We start from the raw sequence: 25,783 nt of genomic DNA on the forward strand, positions 1-25,783 counted from the left end.
GGAAGTATTGAGGACGAGGGTACAGACCACCCAACCATGTTGGCGAGGTTTGTCGGTGGCTACTTTGAGAGAGGCTGCTATTGATCATGATCGGAATATCACCAGACACAGGGAGTCACAGAGTGATAAGTTAATGGCCGTAAGTATACAGGCCCTAACCACAAGGCCACCTCAGTATAAGTCTCCGACCCCTGTGGGTAAGTCAAATGTGGTAACTTGTTATTACTGTCATAAAGAGGGACATTTTGCACGAGACTGTAGATTGAAAAATGCACAAAAATCATATCAACCCCCTAGACAACGACATGACACACGAAATTGGGATCAAGGACCGCAGAGACGGAGTTATGAGCCACACGCAGGGGAAACAAAAAGGTATCCCCCAAGAAGAGACTGGCAAGTCTCTGATAGTTCCCATTTACCCCCTTCACAGGTAATAGCTGCCAGCGCAATGCAGGGAGGCCACCACATACAATAGGGGTGGGGCCACACCTGTAGTCTGCAGCCAGTGAAATTAATTGCGAGCCTTGGAAATGAACCTGAGGTCACAATTGATGTAGCTGGTAAATCTCTAAATTTCCTTGTAGATACGGGGGTGGCCAAGTCAGTGATAAATTCGACCGTGGGCTTGAGAACCACTGGTAAAACAATTCCAGCCATGGGAGTAACAGGAGTAGTACAGCACTACCCTTTAAGCAAACCTGCAGAGATTACGATAGGGCCTTTGCATACCAAGTATTCTTTTCTGCTGGCTGCATCGGCTCCGACTAATCTCCTAGGGAGAGATTTACTGTGCAAAATGGGATGTGTCATATATTGTACTCCTGAAGGTGTGTTCTTGGACATACCCGAAAACCACGCTCAGGAAGTGCAAGATATGCTAGACTCCCCAACAAGATTAATGTCCCACACTGTTGTTGTAAATAGGTGTCCGTCCAAGGTAGAGGAAATGATTTCCCAGATACCGGAATCACTTTGGACCAAGGATGTACAAGACACTGGATTAATGGCAAACGTAGCCCCAGTAGTTGTACAAGTAAAAGATGGTAGGATAGCTCCAAAAATCCCACAATACCCTCTGAAACCAGAGGTGGAGTTAGGAGTTTACCCTGTAATAGAGCGCTTGCTACAACAGGGCATTCTGGTAAGGATGTCCAGCACTGCCAATAGTCCCATCTTCCCTGTTAAAAAGAGTGGGGGGAGGGGTTACAGATTAGTGCAGGATCTAAGAGGGATCAACAAAATAGTTGAGAGTCAATTCCCCGTAGTGCCAAATCCAGCTGTCATCCTTATGCAAATCCCTCCCACTGCCAAATTTTTCACTGTGATTGACCTCTGCTCCGCTTTCTTCTCGGTACCTCTGCACCCTGACAGTCAATACTTATTCGCATTTACATACAGAGGAGTTCAGTACACCTGGACTCGCTTACCACAAGGTTTCATTGACAGTCCAAGTATTTTCTCACAGGCCTTGCATGATTGTTTACAGTCTTTTCAACCTGAGAGCGGATCAATATTAATACAATATGTAGATGACTTACTGCTATGTTCGGATTCGCTCGAATCGTCCCTGAGAGATACGAAACAACTCCTGCTTCATCTTTCAGACACTGGACACAAGGTTTCCAAAGATAAGTTACAATTATGCCAGACCAGGGTGAAGTATTTGGGACACTGTCTGACACAAGGACTGAGACACCTCACCGCTGATAGAATTCAAGCAATTTGTGACATGACCCTGCCACAAACCCAGCAACAGATTAGAACGTTTTTAGGAATGTGTGGGTATTGTCGTAACTGGATCCCAGGGTTTTCCATACTGGCCCTACCTTTGCAGGAGATGGTCTCATCAAACAAACCTGATCGGATTTCGCACACAGACGAGTCTGAGATGGCATTTGAAAGACTTAAACAGTGCCTAACGCAGGCACCAGCATTAGGTATGCCAGATTATGGAAAACCCTTTGAACTGTACGGAACAGAGAGTGCTGGGTGCGGAGCAGGTGTCTTAACCCAGAAGCATGGTGATGCCAGCAGGCCGGTAGCCTACTATAGCGCTCAGCTAGACACGGTAGCGCGATCCCTCCCCACATGCTTGCGAAGTGTTGCAGCAATAGCATTGCTAGTAAGTAAAAGCGAAGATGTAGTGCTAGGACACAATCTCACAATTCATACACCACATGCAGTGTCAGCCTTACTGAATTCGGCCCAAACCAGACACGTCTCATCAGCGCGGTTTACAAGATGGGAATTGGCATTGATGGCCCCCGTAAACATCACCATAAGGAGATGCAGTGCATTAAACCCTGCAACATATCTCCCAGGTGTGCCTGGACAGGCACAAAGGGTGGAGGATGAGAGTGATGGTGAAGGAGGATTTAGTGGGGAAAATGACACACATGATTGTATGGAATATTTGACCCAAAATTTCACGGCAAGGCCTGACATCAGTGACAACCCACTGGAAGATGTAGATTTTACTTTCTACACTGACGGTAGTTGTCACAGACAGACGGACTCGGGAGACTTGTGTACTGGATACGCAGTCGTAGATGACCAAGGTACCATAGAAGCGGAACCCCTAGGCCCACCACACTCAGCACAAGTTGCAGAACTAGTTGCCCTAACCAGAGCATGCGAATTGGCTAAAGGCAAGTCAGCCAATATCTACACAGATTCTAGGTACGCCTTCGGAGTAGTCCATGATTTCGGGGCCCTATGGCGCATCAGAAATTTCATGACGGCAGCTGGCACACCCGTAGCGCATGCAGCCCACATCAAAAGACTTCTAACAGCGATACAGGAACCCGACAGAGTGGCTGTTATCAAGTGTAAAGCTCACACGTATAGCCAAGACCCGGTATCACTTGGTAACAGCCGAGCAGACGAAGCTGCTAAATCAGCAGCCAGTACCCCCATACAGACAGACAGCACACAACTGATGGTATTTAATACTGTAAATACACGGAAATTATATGAAATGCAAAATTTGTGTTCACCACAAGAAAAGGCAGTTTGGAGGTCAAAAGGATATGGCCAGGAGTCCTCAGGACTCTGGACAGATGGACAGGGTAAGCCAGTGGCACCCAGAGCATACCTTCCAAGTCTAGCGGAAGCGGCACATGGGCTGACTCATCTAGGCAAAGAAGGAATGTGTAAGTTGGTAAGAGCTTATTGGTGCGCTCCAGGATTTTCTTCTCATGCGGGTAAAAGAGCAATGACATGTCTCACCTGCTTGAGGAAGAATATCGGAAAGGCAATACCAACAGAGCCATCCCACATCCCTCCTACAGATGGTCCTTTTCAGGTGATACAAATTGATTTCATACAATTGCCACCTTGTAGAAATTTAAAGTATGTATTGGTCTGTATTGACGTGTTCTCAAATTGGGTTGAAGCATTTCCCGCGGCCACAAATACCGCTGTATTTACTACAAAGAAAATTGTGCAGGAATTTTTGTGTAGGTATGGTATCCCTAGAATCATTGAAAGTGATAGGGGTACCCATTTTACAGGTGAAGTCTTTCAAACAATGTGTAAGTTGATGGGAATTAATAGTAAGCTGCACACTCCGTACCGCCCCCAGGCGAGTGCAAAAGTGGAAAGAGTAAACAGCACTATTAAAAACAAATTAAGCAAGGTAATGGCTGAAACAGGACTGTTATGGCCCGAAGCTTTGCCAATTGTATTATACAGCATCAGAACCACTCCCAGGTCCCCTCTTAATCTGTCCCCTTTTGAAATTCTGTTTGGTCGACAACCCCATGTTATGATTAACCCCCAGGATGATTTGAAATGTAACAATGAAGTAACTGTAAAGTACTTGGTTAAGATGAGTAAGCAATTGAGGAATCAGAATGATAATCTAAAGTTGGTAATTCCTGATTTGCCAGACAGTAATTGTCATGACATTGAACCCGGGGATTATGTAATGATACAGAATTTTCTACGCTCAGGTTGCCTTATTGACAGATGGGAAGGACCCTATCAAGTCTTATTGACCAGCACAACAGCATTGAAGGTTGCCGAGAGAGAGACTTGGGTCCATTCGTCTCATTGTAAAAAGGTCACTGACCCAGAGAGGTCCCGTGATAAAGAACAGACGGTAGAGGTTGTATCACTAGAGTGTCTGTTCAGGGAAGATTGAGACGACACCTGAGCGCTGAGAATAATAAGATCGGAGGCGTTTGTCGAGCCAGATTTCTTTTTCCCATTTGTTATTTTCTCCAGTTCCCATCTCCCTCCTATTTCCATTCCCCCTTCTTATTTTTCTCCTTTTACTCCTCTAAGATGGACTTGCCCCAAGAGACTGTGATACGGATTTTCCTGTTGACCATGATGTTGACCAGAGCAGTCTGTTTCGGTGAGAGTACCATGGAGGTCGAGAAGGGATCTGGAATGGGTTCTGATGACCAGGATGGAGGCGTAAATTTCCAAGAGCAACATAATCTCCGAGTAAAGGTGAGTATCAGAAAACGATCTGGTAGCATTGACAATAGAAGGAATTGTGAAGGATTGTTAGCTGAAGAGAACTGCATCTGTAGGCATTGTGACAATATAGTTGAGGATGGGTGCATCAAGAAATGTCAGTCCAGTTTTAATATCCACATGGACCGGCATCCATTGAGTGACTATCACTCCTTAGTGGGTAAAGTGTTAAACCAGACAGACTGTTGGGTATGCTCTCAAGTACCTCAAGGTCATAGCAAATCAGGGCTAGTACCATTCCCTTTAACTGTAGGAGAGGTACTTGAGCTAAGTGGTGGGAGGCCGGTGGACAAGAGGTTTAATATCTCTAGTCCTCCTAGTTTGAAGCTCCACCAGTATCATGTGGATAGGTCTTTAGTATGCTTTAACATTTCCAATCCCCGAAAGCCGGGAAATTGGGAAGTGTCATGGAGTAATCAAACCATGACCTTTTCATACAGAGCCGACAGAATGCCCATAGACACAGAACTTATACGCCAGATAGCCGACAATGGAAGATTTTTCCGGTATAGGTACACTCTAGGAAGTAGGACCATGCGAGTTGGAGAAGTATCACCAGGATACTGTGCACATATCGTACAAACAGATACATGTACTAAACAGATGGGAGAATTAGGGTTAGGAGATTTCACATGGAAAATTTGTAACATGATAATGTCATACTCCGTCCCATATGTTCTCCCCGATGATGCATATTTCATATGCGGGAGGAAGGCGTATAAGTGGCTTGCCCCAAACTCAGAGGGATTGTGTTACATTGGAAAAGTATTGCCTGAAGTAATGCCTGTATCCCATATCAAAATGAAAGACATACACCGTGGTGCCCAAGCTCCTTATACTCACACTCATTACGAGCACGTCGTTAAACGGCACCTGATAGAAAGAACAGAGCATCCGGCCTCTGATCTGATCCATGAATCCACCGGGATTCAATTCCTGCTCGCGTTAGATATCACTCGTACCGCCAGAGGAGTGATAAATTATAGATATATATCTGCGCTTGCAAATTTATTAGACAATATCACCGAAATGTATGACGACACGTTCAGGTACACTGGGAAAGAATTACAAGCCTACAAAACAGAACTGGTTCAGCATAGGATGATTCTCAATTACCTCACAGCTGTGACAGGTGGGTATTGTGTTACCCTAGCAACTCAATATGGAATAAAGTGCTGCACGTACATTACAAACAGCACGGAGGACCCAGCCGAGGTCATAGACCAAAAGATGGATGACATTTTGCAATTAAAGTGGGAGTTCCGAAGGAGACATAATCTCACTCTCGCTGCTGTGGGTAATGAGCTGACCGGTTGGGTGTCATGGTTGAACCCACGAAATTGGTTCTCGGGCTTAGGAGAATGGGCCCAAGGTATTATCATGGATGTAGGGAAATTTCTCTTGTGTATTCTGGGAGTCGTCATATTTGTTGGCCTGATATTTAGATGCGTTCGGATTTTAACGAAGTGTAAAGGTAATACCAGAGTGATGAGTCTGAGGAGCGAGGACACTGTAATAACAACAACTAATTTGATTTATGACCCAACGATAGAGACAATGTTGTGATGAAAATGTGATTCCACGGTCCGTTTCTTTCACCCGTTTCTCCTTTGTTTTCCTCCAAGGTACAAAGACATCCGCTTGGAAGAAGAATTTGACAACCTCTTTTATACAGACCATTGATGGACTATGTCACCGACCCCCCCAATATCCCTAGAGACTTTAACTTTTTACGAAAGCCCAACACTTTAGAGACTGTAATTTTCTGGACAATGGAAAAGCTTTTGTCGCCATTTATAACAAAAGCATCGAGAGACATCAGACAACATGTACATCAAGACAAGACACAAGACAAGACCTCAATCGGTGAATGCATATTAAACTCACATAGTTTATGACTGCATTTATAATAATTGTTTCTTATTTTCATCTCTACAACCTTCAGGTAATGACACACATAGTCGATAGGGAATATAGACACAGATATCAGCACTCACATATTCCCCCATTCATGTATCATCAACTAAATGTGCTCCCCCATTTGTTGCAACCAAAAGCCGAAAAGAGCTCGGTAAAGTGTGACAGCCCATCCACAGACCCTTAATACGGGATAAGAAGGATTCAAATGTATACTTTGCAATACCTCGAAGCTTGATTTAAAACACGTACGGCACGATGATACATGACCCCTCAAACATGGATTCATACACACATGCTTCTACTATCTCACTAGGTCATACTTTTCCCACCTTCTCCTCTCCTCCCTTTACCCAATCATAAAAAGGTATTTACGTGATGACATATATTTTTCTGTTTGAACTGTTTTAGGAAGTGGCAGTTATTGATGACTGCCAAAGGGTGGACTGTCAAAGTCGAAAAATATCACGCTACACGTTGCCATATATTCACCCCATGCGCTTGCCCGCTGCACGTGCACATTCTCTCCCGTGCGTGCGCATATTCGCAGTTGCGTGACGACGCCTCCACAGTATTTACAGTAGAGTTTGTGTGCATCTGGTGGGCGACTCAATCGTTACATAGTAAATCCAAATAGTATGTTTTATAGATAATGTTCCCTTTGATGATAACTGTAAGTTTGTTTATTGTAACTGGTCACTGGACAGAGGAATTCCTCTTTGCATGATACGAAGGGTCAGACAGGGTTTGAGCAGTGGTGTTTGGTACCTAACTAAAGAACATTTTATTAGAAACAATCCGGTGCTGGTTAGGTAAAGATTAATCGCTCCTGCGTATAGTTATGTCTATTAGTAGTTTCTGGACAGTTACTATATTTGCGGTTCATTATCAATGCGGCGGGAATCCTGAGATTCCCTCCCACCTGAGCAGTTCGATATGGTCACAGCCCACCTGTTTAAACCAACCTATGACCTTTTGTTATAATGCGGGGAGACATTCCTGTGTCCAATGAACAATGAGATTATAGGTCCCTATGTAGTGTACTGTACGCAGTGTATATAAGAACAGCCAGCCTGACCAGCTCAGTCTTCTCTCCACAACGGTTTTCATCATTGACTAACTAGAGAGCTGGTACCAGGACTGCGCAGCGATCATTCCCAGTGTGTAAGTTATTCTCTGTAACCAACTTATTCTCTGTTTGTATTTGCCATATTCTCTCTCTCTGTTATTGTATAGGATTAAGACGCTATTGTATATTTATGTGTAGTTATTCTGCTTAGATATTGATGTTAGTCTGTAGTGTATGAACTGTTAACTGTTTTCCCCTTTTTACATAGCTAAATATTGTTAGTAAAGGTGTTGGAACCTTAGCAAGGTATTGTGTGTTTATTACATTACTGAGGGTATTTGGAGCGTCTCAATCGCTCAAACAGCTTTCACATTAACAAGGTTAAGCAGAGTTATATCGCTACAGTATTTCAGTAGTAAGGTTTACAGTACAAACTCAATCTTTCAGTGTGTTGCATACAAGGTTTACTGAGTGTCATCCCGTGAGCGTCTGCGCCGCTCGTGTTCCCCTCGTGGTCACGAGCGTCCGCTACGCTGGTAGCGTAGCATTACGGTAGTCGGCCGCCTATAGCGTGCTCGACACCAAGCGTTAAGCTGTGAGCGAGCGTGCCGCATGTGCGTCTCGACCACGGCTAAGCGTCTGCTACGCTAAGTGCGTACCCTTACGGTACCCCATACGCCAATTGCGTACTGAGTCTCTTACCCACATATAGTGAATGTTATAAGGTAATAAATCGGCATTATCAGTGGTTACCAGGAGCCAGTCTTGAATCCCGAACCTGCGTCCCTCTAGTAGGTGCGAACTGTGTAGCCACCACAGGAGCGAAATCCTGGCTTTTGACGACAGAATTATCTTCCGGTGCATGTGAAGGTTGGATCCCGACCACTTGTCCAACAGGTCCCACTGGAATACTCTGGCATGGAACCTGCCAAACTGTATGGCCTCGTAGGCCCCCACCATCTTCCCCAACAACCGGATGCACTGATGGATCGACACACTTGGTGGTTTCAATATTTGTTTTACCATTTTCGGTATTTCCAGAGCCTTTTCCACTGGATAAAAAACTCTCTGAGCTTCTGTGTCCAGAATCATCCAGAGAAAAGACAATCTTGTCGTTGGTTCCAACTGTGACTTTGGATTATTTATGATCCAACCGTGTTGTTGGAGTATAGACAGGGAGAGTGTGATGTTTTGTAACAACTGCTCCCTGGATCTCGCCTTTATCAGGAGATCGTCTAGATAAGGAATTATATTGACTCCTTTTTGACGCAGGAGAACCATCATCTCTGCCATCACCTTGGTGAATACCCTCGGCGCCGTGGAGAGACCGAAAGGTAATGGCAATCCTGAACCGCAAATCTCAGATAAGCCTGGTGAGGAGGATAAATGGGAACATGCAGGTAAGCATCCTTTATGTCTACAGACACCATGTAGTCCCCCTCCTCCAGACAGGAAATCACTGCCCTCAGTGATTCCATTTTGAACTTGAATCATTTCAAGTAGAGATTCAGATTTTTTAGGTTTAGGATCGGTCTGACTGAGCCGTCCGGCTTTGGAACTACAAAAAGACTTGCGTAAAACCCTTCTCCTTGTTGTGACAAAGGTACCAGGACTATGACCTGATCCTGACATAATTTTTGGATTGCCGCTGTTACTGCTCCCCTTTCCGGAAGAGAAGCTGGCAAGGTCGATTTGAATAAACGACATGGGGGTGCGTCTTGAAACTCTAGCTTGCATCCCTGGGACACTATTTGCAACACCCAGGGATCCAGGCCAGACAGAATCCAACCTTGGCTGAACAGTTTGAGTCGTGCCCCCACCCGAGCGGCCTCCCGCAAAGGAGCCCCAGCGTCATGCTGAAGATTTGGCAGAAGTAGGGGTAGACTTCTGCTCCTGGGAACCTGAAGTCACTGTGGACTTCTTTCCCTTTCCCCTTCCTGCAAAGAAGGGGGAACCTTGCTTTTTTGTGTATATTGGGCCGAAAGGACTGCATGTGTGGGTGATATGTCTTTTTTGCCGGTGCAGGTGCAGAGGGCAAAAATGTCGACTTACCTGCGGCATCCAGTCCATCGCCAATTAAGGCCTCACCTTTATATAGGAGAGCCTCCATATTTCTTTTGGAATCTGCATTCGCGTTCCATTGGCGAATCCACAACGCCCGCCGAGCCGATACTGCCATGGTAGCGGCTTGTGAACTCAAGAGTCCAATATCTTTCATCGCTTCTAGCATGTATGCGGCAGCGTCTTTGATATTCCCTAACTTAAGGAGTATCTCATCTTTATCAATCGTGTCAATTTCTGATGACACGCTTTCTGACCATTTTTCAGTAGCGCAACTCATCCACGCGCAAGCAATAGTGGGCCTGAGCAGCATACCATTGGCAACATGAATGGATTTCAATGTAGTTTCCATCTTTCGGTCTGCCGGCTCTTTTAGTGAAGCCGTGCCAGGTGCAGGGAGAATTACCTTCTTTGTCAACCTGGACAGTGCACTGTTTAACACAAGGGGTGTCTCCCATTTTTTCCTGTCCTCCACCGGGAAAGGATGAGCTATCTGATGGGAAGGAGGGAAGGTGACCTTGAATTTCTTTTCTTTATAGAAATAAGCCTTCTCCTGAGGTACTAAAATTATATATAGACACACAGACGCGAAAGAATTTTTTATCGCTCCTGTGTGTCTATATTAATTCGGGCGCGAAGTACTTTTCAAATATATAAACTAGTCAAAAAACATTAGATTATATAAAACTACAAGCTGCTCCCACTTGGTACTCTGAAATATTACCAAAGATAAAATAAAACTAATATATATAAAGGGAGAGAGCGCATAAAGTTTTATATGGTTTTATTACAATTTAAAAACAAAAAAGGTTCTTTCCTTGTTTGCAATATTAATACATGCATATATTACTAAAATGCTGATTAAACCACTTAATATATATAATTTGTACTACTAACATATGTATCATTAATCAACCGTCTGTATTGATTCCACTTAGTCCATAAATTGTGATTTTGATGACAGCTGCTACAGAATATCAAACGCAGGTTCCAAAATCCCTTTCTGTGTTTACTCAGATAGATATTTTGTAATTATGTCCCACACCTGAGAGAAGCACTCATAGGATTGAACTGTGGTATTTAAAATGGATACAGGCTTCAGTATTGATTAGATTTGCTCTGAATGGCCATTCATCTGTAAAATTCTCATATGCTGATTATTTGTGATGTACATAAATTCGCTTAGCCAGGTGTTGCATCGATTTCAGCAGAATTATTTTGTATAGTTTGTCACAAGCACTGTTTCTCACCTCTCTGCGGACCGGGCACAGACTTTCCCCGTTGCTTTGTGAGCTACTCAGAGCCGTAGCATACCACCGCTGACAGCTTAGTTCTCCTGTGTAGCTCCGTCCGCGGAGGTCAGATGAAACAGACCGCGATGAGAGCTCCCAGCCACGGTCACGTACTGTTCGCACTCCCCGTTTTCTCCCAGGTATACGTCCAGCGGGAGGGGGAGGGTTTAGATAGACGTGCCGCCGGACTTCAAACCAGCTGGGACCGCAATGCTTCTCACCTCCGGAATGCAGATATACAGATAGATGTCTGCCGAACTTCACAAGTAACCAGCTCCTGCGATAGTGTGGTTCAGATCAGAGTCCCAAGTGGATTTAAAAGCACAAGAGTATGGCACTCTTAACGCGTTTCTCCGTTATGTTATTCTAACGGTTTCCTCAGAAGATTTGGCAGAAGTAGGGGTAGACTTCTGCTCCTGGGAACCTGAAGTCACTGTGGACTTCTTTCCCTTTCCCCTTCCTGCAAAGAAGGGGGAACCTTGCTTTTTTGTGTATATTGGGCCGAAAGGACTGCATGTGTGGGTGATATGTCTTTTTTGCCGGTGCAGGTGCAGAGGGCAAAAATGTCGACTTACCTGCGGCATCCAGTCCATCGCCAATTAAGGCCTCACCTTTATATAGGAGAGCCTCCATATTTCTTTTGGAATCTGCATTCGCGTTCCATTGGCGAATCCACAACGCCCGCCGAGCCGATACTGCCATGGTAGCGGCTTGTGAACTCAAGAGTCCAATATCTTTCATCGCTTCTAGCATGTATGCGGCAGCGTCTTTGATATTCCCTAACTTAAGGAGTATCTCATCTTTATCAATCGTGTCAATTTCTGATGACACGCTTTCTGACCATTTTTCAGTAGCGCAACTCATCCACGCGCAAGCAATAGTGGGCCTGAGCAGCATACCATTGGCAACATGAATGGATTTCAATGTAGTTTCCATCTTTCGGTCTGCCGGCTCTTTTAGTGAAGCCGTGCCAGGTGCAGGGAGAATTACCTTCTTTGTCAACCTGGACAGTGCACTGTTTAACACAAGGGGTGTCTCCCATTTTTTCCTGTCCTCCACCGGGAAAGGATGAGCTATCTGATGGGAAGGAGGGAAGGTGACCTTGAATTTCTTTTCTTTATAGAAATAAGCCTTCTCCTGAGGTACAAGGGTGGCTTCCGTGACTTCCAGCACTTCCCTTATAGCTACAATCATATATTGTATATTTTTTTGCCAATTTATGATCTATTTCTCTGGAGTCCCTATCGTCAACACAAGAATCAGTGTCCGTGTCGGTATCAGTATTCACAATATATTCGCAAATGGTCTCTTATGTGACCCAGAGGGGTCGCCTGCGGATGGAAGAACAGAGCCCTGAAAAATCATATCTTGCACAGATTTTCTCCAGCACTCAGCATGAGATTCAGACTTATCTAATCTCCTATTGATATGATGCATACTATCACGTATTTCTTTCACCCATGCAGGCTCTTGGTGTGCCGGCAGCGCCACCACATTACAACTCTGTGTCCCTAAAATGCCTTCCTCCGGGGAGGAAGTCCCTGCCTCAGACATGTCACCCACGTGTACAACACACTCTCATAGACACACTGGAATTTATAGGGGACAGAGATAAAATCCCTGTGTCGCGTACTCCGTACACAGAAACCTTTAAGCGCTATTATATTATGATCGATATGATTTAGCACCCGGGCCCGCTGGAGGAGGACCAGCGTCTTCTTTGCAGTCTGTGAATGAGAGAAAGTGGCGCTGAACAGTGTGCTGGCTGCCTGAGGAGGAAGCTCCGCCCCCGCAATGGCGCGTATCTCCTCAGAGATTTTTCACATAATATTTATACTGGCGGGGGTAGGGCTGTGCCTTGGCATCTTATGCCCCCTTTTATCCAGTTTACGAGGTTATTTGCTGCCCAGGGCACCCCCCAGCGCCCTGCAGTGCCTGTGTATGTGTGGGCAGCAATGGCGCGCTGCGCTCCCGCCAGCCGTGCTGTACCTCAGCCGTCACTTTACTTGATTGAAGATCTATCTTCTTACACTCACCTGTCTTCTGGCTCTGGGAGGGGGGTGACGGCGTGCTGTGGGAGTGAGCATCTAGACACGGCTAGCGTTCAGTAACCTTCAGGAGCTAATGGTGTCCTGTCAGCCAGAAGCAGAGCCATGAAACTCTTCAGGAAGTTGGTTCCTACTTCTGCCCCCTCAGTCCCACGAAGCAGGGAGACTGTTGCCAGGAACAATAAACAACAATGAAAATAAAAAACCTAACATAAGTCTTTTTCAGAGAAACTCAGTAGAGCTCCTCAGAGGGGTGGTATTCATGTGACCGCCGGTCAGCTGACCGACAGTCACATGACCTTCTCCACGAGCCAGACGGCTCACTTTCCCGATGGTCGGCATGCCGACCAATAGGGACTATTTCCACTCGTGGGTGTCCACGACACCCATAGAGTGGGAATAGAACCCGTGGCTACCGGAGGTCGCCACCGAGCCCGCAGCGTGGCGAGCGCAGCGAGGCCGCAAGGGGCTTGCTGCACTCGCCCCTCCCCGCCGGGATCCCGGCGTCGGTAAGCTGACCGGTGGTCAGGAGACCGCCGGTCAGCCATACTACACCCCCTCAGCGTGCATCTAGTCTGCCAGGGAGAAAATGCTCTGTTCCTGGACTTTCCTGGTATTGTATGATTGCCATCACCTGTGGTGAAACACCTTTCTTATCAATTAACTAGCTCACCACAGGTGATGACAATCATACATTACCAGGAAAGTCCAGGAACAGAGCATTTTCTCCCCTATGGAGAGGGTCAGATAGGCAAGTATGCCCCAAGACACCCTATAACCGCACAATACTGAACAGTGACCACCTAGTACTGCAGCGCCAATCATAGCTTCTCCCACAGAATACACATCTGTCACATTTTCCTTCACAACCAATCACAGCATGTCTCACATGTTTCCGCACGCTGTACAATTAATAGCTGCACGCCGATTGGTGACTCCTTGTTTAGGCATGATGCGGTAGGCGGGGCGAAGCACAGGGAAGTGTATCGCTGTGTTACCATATCGGCTTCCGGCAGTCACGGGTGCCCGTCCCCTGTCACAGCCAGAGACCCTGCACTGAGTGCTGCTGCTGCGGTATGTCTCCCTATGATACATTACTTTGTGGACCCAGTTATTCTCCGTGACTCATGTAATTACAGAGCCGTGTCATTGCGGTGCCATGGTCGTGTGTGTTTGTACGGTGTGTAAGATTCACCTGCACAGGGTGTACCTTATGTGAGGCGCTGCCAGTATAGGCGATTTCCCTGACATCTTCCCGCACACCCAGGTGGGGGTATCAGCACTTCCATTACACTGTACCTCTTTATTTGTGCGTTTCACTTTACTGTTCACTAGTGTTTCAGTATAGTAGTGTTCAAGTCAGTTTTGGTAAATAACTGCTTTGTTGAAAAAGAAGTAACAATAGGTGGTGCCTACTGAACGCAAAGAATAATAAGGATATTTAATAGCATCTTATCCTTTCAGCTGTTGATACTATTTTGATGACTTCAAAATTGAAAGCAGCATTAATATTAAATGCAAAATACGCCGCGCTTTATATGCAATATTAGAGCCTGTTTAAATGCTGACAGAGAAGAAAGCAGTCCCTTAGCCTTCTGTGAGTACAGTCCTGCACCTTGTTTATGTTTACATGTCACACTGATTCCTCTCCACAATACTGTATGATCATTTTCTGTTCCTATCCCTTATTTCATAGACGCGGTTACCTGTCATTAGTTGATGTTAACAGTGCCTGTGATTTCTTTTTATTAAACCAACAATGCAGTCGTTTCTGTAGCATCACTTATTGTAATGGACATTGATATAATTGTGTGCTGCCTTACTGTGTTGTAATAATGTGACTTCAAACTTTATGAGTCTGAATTTGTATGAGCATCTCGTATAAGGCCTTCCAGCTCTCATCCTTAGCCTCGGTACACACTGGACGATATGCAGCCGATAAATCGTCCAATTCGGTGGATCGGACAATATATCATATCATTCACAGTGTCGAGTGTGCATGCATTATATTGTTAATGATTCGCACTCCCGTGGGTCGTTAACGAGGTGCAATATCTTTAGTTCATGCATTGAAATCCCAAAGTTATTGCATGCTCCTGGATGTGGCTGGATGACGTCACTAATGATATCGATAACGATATCGTTCAGTGTGTATGCCGGATATCATTTGCAGGTAAAAATCGTTGACTTTGTCGCATCTTATGCGCATTATCAGCTGTGTGCCCAGCCTAGCCCACCACAATCTTCTTATTCACCCTGTCTTTTGTGTCACACCTGCCTGTCTCCCACTGGACACACACTAGGGGAGCTCTCCTGAGTTTCTCTGAAAAGACTTTGTTAGGTTTTTTATTTTCAGGGAGACCTGCAGGCTACAGGCTCCCTGCTTCGTGGGAGTGAGGGGAGAGAAGCAGACCTACTTCTTCTGAGTTGAAAGGCTCTGCTCCTTAGGCTACTGGACACCATTAGCTCCAGAGGGTTCGATCACTTGGTGCGCCTAACTGCTTGTTCCCGGAGCCGCTCCGTCAACCCCCTCACAGAGCCAGAAGAAAGAAGCCGGGTGAGTATAAAGAAGATCAGAAGACTTCAGTGACAGCAGAAGACTTCAGTAATGAGGTACTGCGCTGCGCGCCATGTTCCCGCACACACTTCGGACGGCACTTGCAGGGCGCAGGGGGGGTGCCCTGGGCAGCATGATTACCGGAGTACAGCACTGGCCAGAATATATATATATTATAAGTGCCTAGGCACTAAATATAGCCCCCGCCAGTATAAATATTAAAATTTTGAGCGGGACTACAGCGCGCCGGTGAGGGGGCGTGGCTTAGCCCTCACAGCTTAGCTACGCCATTTTCTCTTCACAGGAACAGAGACGCTGGCCCAGACCTCCACTCTCCTGCACAAGTAACAGGGAGAAAACCGGGGGGGGGGGGGGGGTTGGGGAACAATAATTTGATGCAATTAACCCATTAATAACGGCGCTAACGGTTCTGAGGCACTGTGTATTTGCTCTCCGTACCGGGATAGGCGCTGGGGTGTGAGCTGGTAAACTCCCTCTGTGTTTTCTCTAACAGACTTTCCTGTAGGTCTGTCCCCTATAGCCAGTGTGTTTGTGTGTGTCGGTACGTGTGTCGACATGTCTAAGGCTGTGTTCCTCCCCGGAGGAAGTTGCAGTGGGGGCAGATAAGGCGCTGGGAGTGACTCAGTCGGCACCGCCGACTGCTGATTGGGTGGATATGTTGAGAACATTGAATGCAAATGTGGCTTTATTGACTAAAAGGTTGGATAAATCTGATTCTCAGACACAAATGTGGGGAAAATCCATGGGAAAATCCATGGAGGACACCTTGTCTCAGGTACAGGCCTCCTCAGGGTCACAAAAGCGTTCATTTACCCAGATGGCGGATACTGATACCGACACGGACTCTGATTCCAGTGTCGACTATAGTGAGGCCAGTTTACATCCAAAATTGGTTAAGAGTATTTAGTATATGATTGTGGCAATTAAAGATGTTTTACATATTTCAGAAGTACCTACTGTTCCAGATACAAGGGTTTGTTTGTATAAGGGAAAAAAGCCTGAGGTGACGTTTCCCCCCTCTCATGTGCTGAACGCTCTTTGTGAAAAAGCTTGGGAATCTCCTGACAAAAGGTTGCAGATTCCCAAGAGAATTCTAATGGCATATCCTTTCCCCTCTGACGACAGGGAAAAGTGGGAGTCATCTCCCAATGTGGACAAGGCTCTATCATGGCTGTCCAAGAAGGTGGCGCTTCCGTCTCCTGACACTGCTGCCCTTAAGGACCCTGCGGATCGTAAGCAGGAAACAACCTTAAAATCCATTTGTCACTACGGGTGTGCTGCTCAGACCTGCTGTGGCGTCGGCATGTGTGAGTAGTGCTATCGGTAAGTGGGCAGATAATTTGGCATCTGACATGGATACCCTGGATAGGGATAACATTCTTTTGACTCTCGGTTATATCAGGGACGCTGCAGCTTACCTAAAGGATGCGGCGAGGGATATTGGCCTCTTGGGATCAAGGGCCAATGCCATGGCAGTCTTGGCCAGGAGAGCACTGTGGATTCATCAATGGAATGCTGATGCCGACTCTAAGAAAGCTATGGAAGCTCTCCCATATAAAGGTAGTGTCTTGTTTGGTGACGGCCTCGCTGACCTGGTGTCTACAGCTACAGCGGGTAAGTCATCCTTTCTTCCTTATGTACCTGCACAACTGAAAAAGATGCCCCATTATCAGATGCAGTCCTTTCGGCCTAATAAATACAAAAAAAAGAAGAGGGTCATCCTTCCTTGCCTCTAAAGGTAGAGGAAGGGGAAAAAGGTCACCTGCTGTGCTAGGCTCCTAGGAGCAGAAGTCCTCCCCGGCTTCTGCCAAGTCCACCGCTTGACGCTGGGGCTCCTCTACGGGAGTTCGTACCGGTGGGGGCGCGTCTCCGATTCTTCAGCCAGGTCTGGTTTCACTCAGGCCTGGATCCTTGGGTGTTAAACATAGTGTCCCAAGGGTACAAACTGGAGTTTCAAGAAGTGCCCCCCCACCGATTTTTCAAATCGGCCTTGCCAGTTTCGATCCCAGAAAGGGAAGTAGTGAGTGCTGCTATACAAAAGCTGTGTCAACAGCGTGTCATTGTCACGGTACCCCCGTCTCAACGGCAAGAAGGGTTTTATTCGAGCCTCTTTGTCGTACCAAAGCCGGATGGCTCGGTCAGACCGATCCTGAACCTAAAATCCCTCAATCTGTATTTGAAAACTTTCAAGTTCAAGATGGAATCTCTTTGAGCAGTGATCTCCAGTCTGGAAGGGGGGGATTTTATGGCGTCAGTCGACATAAAAGATGCCTACCTACATGTCCCAATATATCCTCCTCATCAAGCTTTCCTGAGGTTTGCGGTTCAGGATTGTCATTACCAATTTCAGACGTTGCAGTTTGGTCTTTCCACGGCCCCGAGGGTCTTCACCAAAGTTATGGTGGAAATGATGGTACTCCTATGCAAGCAGGGTGTCACAATTATCCCGTACTTGGACGATCTCCTGATAAAGGCGAGATCAAAGGAGCTGTTGCTAAGAAACGTGGCACTCTCCCTGACAGTTCTGCAACAACATGGTTGGATTCTAAATCTGCCAAAGTCACAGTTGATTCCGACAACTCGGCTGTCTTTCTTGGGCATGATCCTGAACACGGAACTGCAGAGTGTTTCTCCCAGCGGAAAAAGCTCTGGAAATCCGGACCATGGTCAAGGAGATTCTGAAACCGGCAAGAGTGTCGATTCATCAATGCACTCGGGTGCTGGGGAAGATGGTTGCAGCTTACGAAGCCATTCCGTTTGGCAGGTTTCATGCCCGGGTATTTCAGTGGGACCTGTTGGACAAGTGGTCCGGGTCTCACCTGCACATGCACCGGAAAATAAGTCTATCTTCCAGGACCAGAATTTCGCTCCTGTGGTGGCTTCAAAGTTCTCACCTCCTAGAGGGACGCAGGTTCGGGATCCAGGATTGGGTCCTGGTGACCACGGATGCAAGTCTCCGATGCTGGGGAGCAGTCACACAATAAAAAAAATTTCGAGGGAAAATGGTCAAGCCAGGAAGCTTGTCTGCACATAAACGTTCTGGAATTAAGAGCCATCTACAACGGTCTTCTGCAAGCGGAACACTTTCTTCGGGGTCTGCCTGTCCTGATTCAGTCGGACAACGTTACAACGGTGGCGTACATAAACCGCCAGGGCGGAACAAAGAGCGGCGATGGCGGAGGCCACAAAAGTTCTCTGCTGGGCGGAAAAACATGTAAGCGCTGTGTCAGCGGTCTTCCTTCCGGGCGTGGACAACTGGGAAGCAGACTTCCTCAGCAGACACGATCTCCATCCAGGAGAGTGGGGTCTTCATCAAGAGGTTTTTGCAGAAATGACAAGTCATTGGGGAATTCCTCAAGTAGACATGATGGCGTCTCACCTCAACAAGAAGCTTCAGAGATATTGTTCCAGATCGACGGACCCTCAAGCCAGTGCAGTGGACGCCTTGGTAACTCCGTGGGTGTTTCAGTCGGTATATGTGTTCCCTCCACTTCCACTCATTCCAAAAGTGATAAGGATCATAAGAAGAACAAGGGTTCAGGCGGTACTCATTGTTTCAGATTGGCCACGGAGGGCCTGGTATCCGTATCTTCAGGAATTGCTCATAGAAGATCCCTGGCCTCTTCCTCTCAGAGAGGATCTGTTACTGCAAGGGCCGTGCGTCTTCCAGGACTTACCGATGGTTGCGTTTGACGGTGTGGAGGTTGAACGCCAAATCCTAGCTCGAAAGGGTATTCCCGGGGAAGTCATCCCCACTCTCCTTAAGGCTAGAAAGGAGGTCACGGCGAAGCATTATCACCGTATTTGGAGAAAGTATGTGTCTTGGTGTGAAGCAAAGAAGGCTCCTACGGAGGAGTTTCAGCTATGTCGTTTCCTCCATTTTTTGCAGGCAGGTGTGGATGCAGGCCTGAAATTAGGTTCCATTAAAGTGCAGATTTCGGCTTTATCGATTTTCTTTCAAAGAGAATTGGCCGCCTTTCCTGAGGTTCAGACTTTCATGAAGGGAGTACTACACATCCATCCTCCGTTTGTGGCACCGTGGGATCTTGACGTGGTGTTGCAATTTCTTATGTCTCACTGGTTTGAACCTTTGCGAAAGGTTCAGTTGAAATTTCTCACTTGGAAAGTGGTCATGCTTTTGGCCTTGGCATCCGCAAGACGGGTGTCAGCATTGGCGGCTTTGTCTCACAAGAGCCCCTATTTGATTTTCTATGTGGATAGAGCGGAATTGAGAACCCGTCAAAAAATGTATGCCGAAGGTGGTTTCTTCGTTTCACATAAACCAACCTATTGTGGTGCCTGTGGCTGCGGATGCCTTAGCTGTGTCAAAATCTCTCGATGTAGTCAGAGCTTTGAAAATTTATGTCGCCAGAACGGGTCAAATTAGGAAATCAGAGGCGCTGTTTGTCGTATATGCTTCCAACAAGATTGGGGCTCCTGCTTCCAAGCAGACTATTGCCCGCTGGATTTATAATACAATTCGGCATGCTCATTCTACGGCTGGATTGCCGTTGCCGAAGTCAGTGAAAGCCCATTCTACCAGGAGGGTGGGCTCATCTTGGGCGGCTGCCCGAGGAGTCTCGGCGCTTCAACTTTGCCGAGCAGCTACGTGGTCGGGTTCAAACACTTTTGTTAAGTTCTACAAGTTTGATACCCTGGCTGATGAGGACCTCATGTTTGCTCAATCGGTGCTGCAGTCTTGTCCGCACTCTCCCGCCCGGTCTGGAGCTTTGGTATAGACGCCATGGTCCTTTTGGAGTCCCCAGCATCCGCTAGGACGTAAGAGAAAATAGAATTTTAATGCCTACCGGTAAATCCTTTTCTCCTTGTCCGTAGAGGATGCTGGGCGCCCGTCCCTGTGCGGACTGTTGTTTGCAGTAGTGTTGATAGTTATTGCTTCTGTTACACAGAGGTTGTGTATCGGTTATGTTCAGCTTGTTCCTCTTTTTTTAGTTCATGCTGTTAACTGGTATTGCTTAAAAGCCATGTTGTACGGTGTGTTGTGGTGTGAGCTGGTGTATTTCTCATCCTTGGTTAACAAAAATCCTTTTCCTCGAAGTGTCCGTCTCCCTGGGCACAGTTCCTATAACTGAGGTCTGGAGGAGGGGCATAGAGGGAGGAGCCAGTTCACACCCATTTAAAGTCTTATAGTGTGCCCATGTCTCCTGCAGATCCCGTCTATACCCCATGGTCCTTTTGGAGTCCCCAGCATCCTCTACGGACTAGGAGAAAAGGATTTATCGGTAGGTATTAAAATCCTATTTTTTTTCCTCTTCCAGCGGTGCTACAGGGGGGACAAATGGGGGCGTAACTGACCACGCCCCGTATGAAGCCACGCCCCTATCGTTTTGGCCGGGGCGCCACAAGGGCAAGAACCGGCCCTGGAAAGCATTACCACCCACTGTGGTCAGGGCAGTGGCAAGCCACAGGTACTTAATGATCGTGACCAGCGGCGTATGGCCAGAATTATCCGTTATAACAGACCAATTATACTGGCTCAATTTCCATCCACATTCAATGGGTTATGGTATAATAGTTCGGTTTTTTATTATTATTTTTTTAGTGTCAAATTTTCCCTTCCAGCTCGTGAAACCCCAGTTAGACCTCGCCTTGCTTAGGGGTAAGGTGTATGGAACAACCTCCCTCCAGAGTTCCTTTAAAAACTGTGCAAGTGTACCAAACACAATGACAAAATGTGCTTTGCGAAAACAAAACTAAAATGTGGGTTGCTAGTTTAATTGGTAATATTGATTTTGTAATATTTAAGGTGTATCTGAATTTTTACAGTGTGAGAATGGAGGAGCCAGATAAGGAGGTGGTGGCCACTGCTGTGCAGCGTGTGGCTGGGATGCTGCAGAGACCAGATCAGCTGGATAAGGTGGAGCAGTATCGAAGGAGAGAAGCTCGAAAAAAAGCTTCTGTGGAGGCCAGACTAAAGGTTAGATATCTAATTAAGGGGATTGTCCATTTTGGGACATAATAATAACCCTCTCATAGATGAATACAATTTTGAATACTACTTGCTTTGGGGTGCTGCCTTCCTCCCGATCTGGTGGCTCACCTTTTTTTTTTCCATAGCTACAGATGTGTCATTCTACATCCTTGCTGCAGCCACGTTAAACAGCCCTTCTAGTCACGCCATGCCGTGGCATGACTCTGTAGCGCCAAGGATCTTTGTGTGCGTCTTTCTCCTTTTAAATGTGTCTGTCACATTGCTATGTGAATAAGCAGCTTGTGCTGATTAAAATATGTGGCATGCCATGTTCTCTGTGCAACTGGAAATCACTGTAACGTAGCATTTTGTGTACAGATACAGCCACAGTCGCACACAGAATATAGGCATGCCGCTTATCATTTTAATCACTATAAGCTGCTTGTTTGTCCTAGTCGCATAGCTATGCAAAAAGGCACATTTTCGGCAAAAACTAGATGCCCGACGTTAGCAGAGCTGCCAGCTGACTCATGCCAGGCATCTCCTGCTGCATGGCATAGCGAGGCAAGATGTAGGAGGACACGTCTGTACTCTTCCTCGTTTTGCTTACTTGTCAGTTTGTCCCCTGTCATGAACTGTATGCAGGGTTTCATTTCCAAAATAACCTGTTTGCACTTGTTACATTTGCCACATAATATATGGGGGAATATTCATTTGGCTGTGATAACCTGTTTTCATGTAAAAAACTGGATTTTATCGCGATTTGTGAAAAAGGATCTATTCAGTTATTTGCAGGCGATAATTCTTCATAGGTTTTATTGCAAATTTATTTTCACCACCTCTGACTAGATGTAAAATCCATATTTTAACTATTGGGACACCTCCATTATGATTAATTAGGCACTTAGAAGCTTTTAATTATTTTTAATTGGCCAATAATGACATGTCATTTTTGCAGTGAAACAGTGCAAAATGATGGAAACTGGGGCAAAAGGTACGGGACAAGTGTATTGGGGTGCTTTATGAGTGGGACAAGTCTTTGTTGGCTTGGAGGTGGGAGTAATCATTTTGTTTTTGGGAGGGTGAGGTGTTTTTTTTTTTTTTTAAGTGGCTTAACATGAGTCATAAATATATACTTATGCCCATTTTTGTGTACCCTTGCTTTCTATACATTTTTCCCACTTTTTTGAAACCCACATATAACAGCCATTTTACCTAATGTAAGTAACCCACATACTTTTATCATGACCACTAATATACTTCTGTACTGTTATCCTATATTATGCTTTTTTTTTTTTTTTTTTTTTTTTTGGGTACAGGCACATTTCCCCATTGTCACCTACACCTTTCTTTGGTTTTGCTGTCAACAATTATCGTGCAGATCCCGTTTTCGCAAATTTGCAATTGTGTAGGACAGTGGGAGTATGCATACTGGTAAAAAAAAAAAAAAAGCTTTTTCATGCGATATGTGCAAAAACTGTATTCGTGGTAAATGACTGCATATTCGCGGCCATTTGAATATCTCCCATTAAGTCTATATGATCAGTGGGCATTCTCTTAATATTCATACTATGTGTTTTTATTTTTTTGTTTTTGTTTTTTATTTCTTTTCAGGCAGCCATTCAGTCACAGCTTGATGGGGTGAGAACTGGTTTAAACCAACTTCACAATGCACTGAATGATGTAAAAGACACCCAGCAATCTCTGGGAAATGTCAGCAAAGACTGGAGGCAGAGCATTAATACTATTGAGAGTCTGAAAGATGTGAAAGATGCTGTGGTTCAGCACAGTCAGCTGGCAGCTGCAGTTGAGAATCTTAAGAATATTTTTTCAGGTAATGCATCTGGAAAAACTGACATGTACAAGTGGTTAGGAGTGTGGTCCGAGCTGGACCTAACCAATATGATGCCCTAGGCAAGATTTTGTCTCGTGTCCCCTAGCACCACCGCTAGTTCCGCCTCTAACCCTGCGCCCCTTTCCCAGCACCATCACCCCTCACCCATAGCAGTGCTCATTTTGGTGTTCCTACCCCCTATATTTTAAATAGGAACAGTGCGCACATTCGGTGCACAGCTCAAAAGCTCAAACAGGGGCGTGTTCTTGCTGGGAAGGGGCATAGCCACACAATAGAACCCCAATTCAAATTACGCCACAGAGTAGTTCAACTTTATTCACATTATATCATGCAATAGTGTCCCTTATTCTCGTTACATCACCCAGTAGTACCACTTTACCATATATACGTTACTCCTCACAGTAGTGCCCCTTATTTATATTACATCACATTGAATTGCTCCTTATTCACATTAAACTTCACCATATTGCTCTTTATTCACACTACACCACACAGTAGTGCCATTTCTATACGTTACGCCACACAGTGGAGCACCTTATACACATAATGCCACACATCAGTAAAGCATTTATACACATAATACCACACAGTAATGCCCCTTACACATATGACACACATTATTAATGTCCTTATAAACATAATGCGCCTTACGCATTATGCCAACCTTTATTAATGCCCTTATACACACATTGTCCCTTACACATATGCCGCACATTATTAATACATTTATACACATGACACACACAATGCCCCTTAAACATATACTGAACACTACTGCACAGCCAACCCACCCGCACACAGCACTCACATGGCCGCTGACACTGTGAACTCTGCATCTGCTGGATATAGAGGAGTCCTCATACATCTTGCCTCAATACGCCATGCAGCAGGAGATGCCTGGCGTGAGTCATCTGGCAGCTCTGCTAACATTGGGCGCCTTTTTTTGATGAAAAATGCATCTTATTTGCATTGCTATGTGGCTAGGATGCATAAGCAGCATCTGCTGATTAAAATGATATGCAGCATGCCTATATTCTGTGTGCGACTGTATCTGCATACAAAATGCTACATTACAGTGATTTCCAGGAATATACTATAGCATAGCATTTCGTATGCTGATACAGCCGCAGTCACACACCGAATATAGGCATGCCGCATATCATTTTAATCAGCAGAAGCTGCTTGTACCCCTAGGCATTTTCCTAGTTTGCCTATGCCTAGGGCCGGATCGGAGTGTGGTATATTTTGTAGACATACACCAAAAAGTTCCTGGTGTTCCATTGGAGACTTAACTAGTCCACTGGGTCTGGCAGTGACGTCATGGTGACTACAGGCTTATCGTGCAGCAGTTCCAGGAGTGGGTTACGCCATTAATCCTAATCCTAACAGCTAACCTCTCTCAAGTGCCGCAGCCTAACCCCCCGCTTCCTTCAGAATGTCGCCATTGTGGTGTTCACATTATGATCGTTGATATATTGACTGCATCCCGAGGATAGGCATTGCTGTTTTTCTTATTGCAACAAGTAGTACGCCTAAATCCATATAAATCAATTTACTGATATTGACACAATTTATATTTCTCTTACGTCCTAGAGGATACTGGGGATCCATTTAGTACCATGTGCTATAGACGTGTCCACTAGGAGCCATGGGCACTTAAAGAATTTGATAGTGTGGGCTGGCTCCTCCCTCTATGCCCCTTCTAGCAGACTCCGTTTAGAAAATGTGCCCGGAGGAGCCAGTCACGCTTATGGAAGCTCCTGAAGAGTTTTCTGCATTTATTTTTCTGTTTGTTATTTTCAGACAGGACTGGATAGCACCAGCCTGCCTGCTTTGTGGGAATTTGGGGGTGGGGTGAAGTCTTGAAGGGTTAATGGTCCCGTTACCCGCTGACAGGACACTAGCTCCTGAGGGACCTATTCGCAAGCCCCCCCACGGCGATCGTCCGTTCCCACAGCACGCCACCACCCTAACAGAGCCAGAAGAGTGAAGAGTGGGGAGTACTAAGCCGGTGTCCCAGTTAGCGGGTCGCTGGCCATTATGTCGGCATGAGGGTACAAAGATGCACGGCTTCTCACTGGGGCGGTCTGTGTCTCCAGACTCGGTACACAGTGCAGACGCACCGCTTCTGAGGGGGCGAATTGAGTCGCAGTACACTGTGCACAGTACCCACACTCGCAGGCACAGACTTAAAACGGTTAGGACTCCATTCTAACCACCAAATTACCTCAGCCAGTATAAAAAAAAAACGGGAAGACCGCGCGCCATTGAAGGGGCGGATCTTCACTATGAGCGGATCCAGCAGTTCACCAGCGCCATTTTCCCTCTGCAGTGGACACAGACGCTGACTGACACGGACGCGCAGCTCCTCTGGAGTGACTCCAAATTACCTCAGCGGTACCAGGGGGTCAACGCAGGGGGGGAGCGATTATCAGTGTACCAAGTCCCCAATCTGGGTACTTAGTCTGCGACCCAGCTAAGCTTCGCATTAGCGATAAGGACGCGGTGTTCTGGCTCCATAATACCTCTGTGTCTCCCTGGAA

General features: G+C 46.1%; 1 protein-coding gene across 1 annotated transcript in view; it reads left to right on the forward strand.

The window, feature by feature from the left end:
* The first annotated feature begins 13,827 nt into the window (after window positions 1-13,827).
* The window catches only part of EXOC3 (exocyst complex component 3), a 141,801-nt gene continuing 129,845 nt past the window's right edge, over window positions 13,828-25,783 (forward strand). The window contains exons 1-3 of the mRNA XM_063922795.1: window positions 13,828-13,949; window positions 21,241-21,391; window positions 23,000-23,219. Of these exons, the coding sequence (XP_063778865.1) occupies window positions 21,248-21,391; window positions 23,000-23,219 (364 nt within the window). The 5' untranslated portion in view covers window positions 13,828-13,949; window positions 21,241-21,247. The remainder of the gene's footprint in view (window positions 13,950-21,240; window positions 21,392-22,999; window positions 23,220-25,783) is intronic.

This window comes from Pseudophryne corroboree, chromosome 5, assembly GCF_028390025.1.
Source record: "Pseudophryne corroboree isolate aPseCor3 chromosome 5, aPseCor3.hap2, whole genome shotgun sequence".
In the NCBI taxonomy this organism is placed as follows: domain Eukaryota; kingdom Metazoa; phylum Chordata; class Amphibia; order Anura; family Myobatrachidae; genus Pseudophryne; species Pseudophryne corroboree.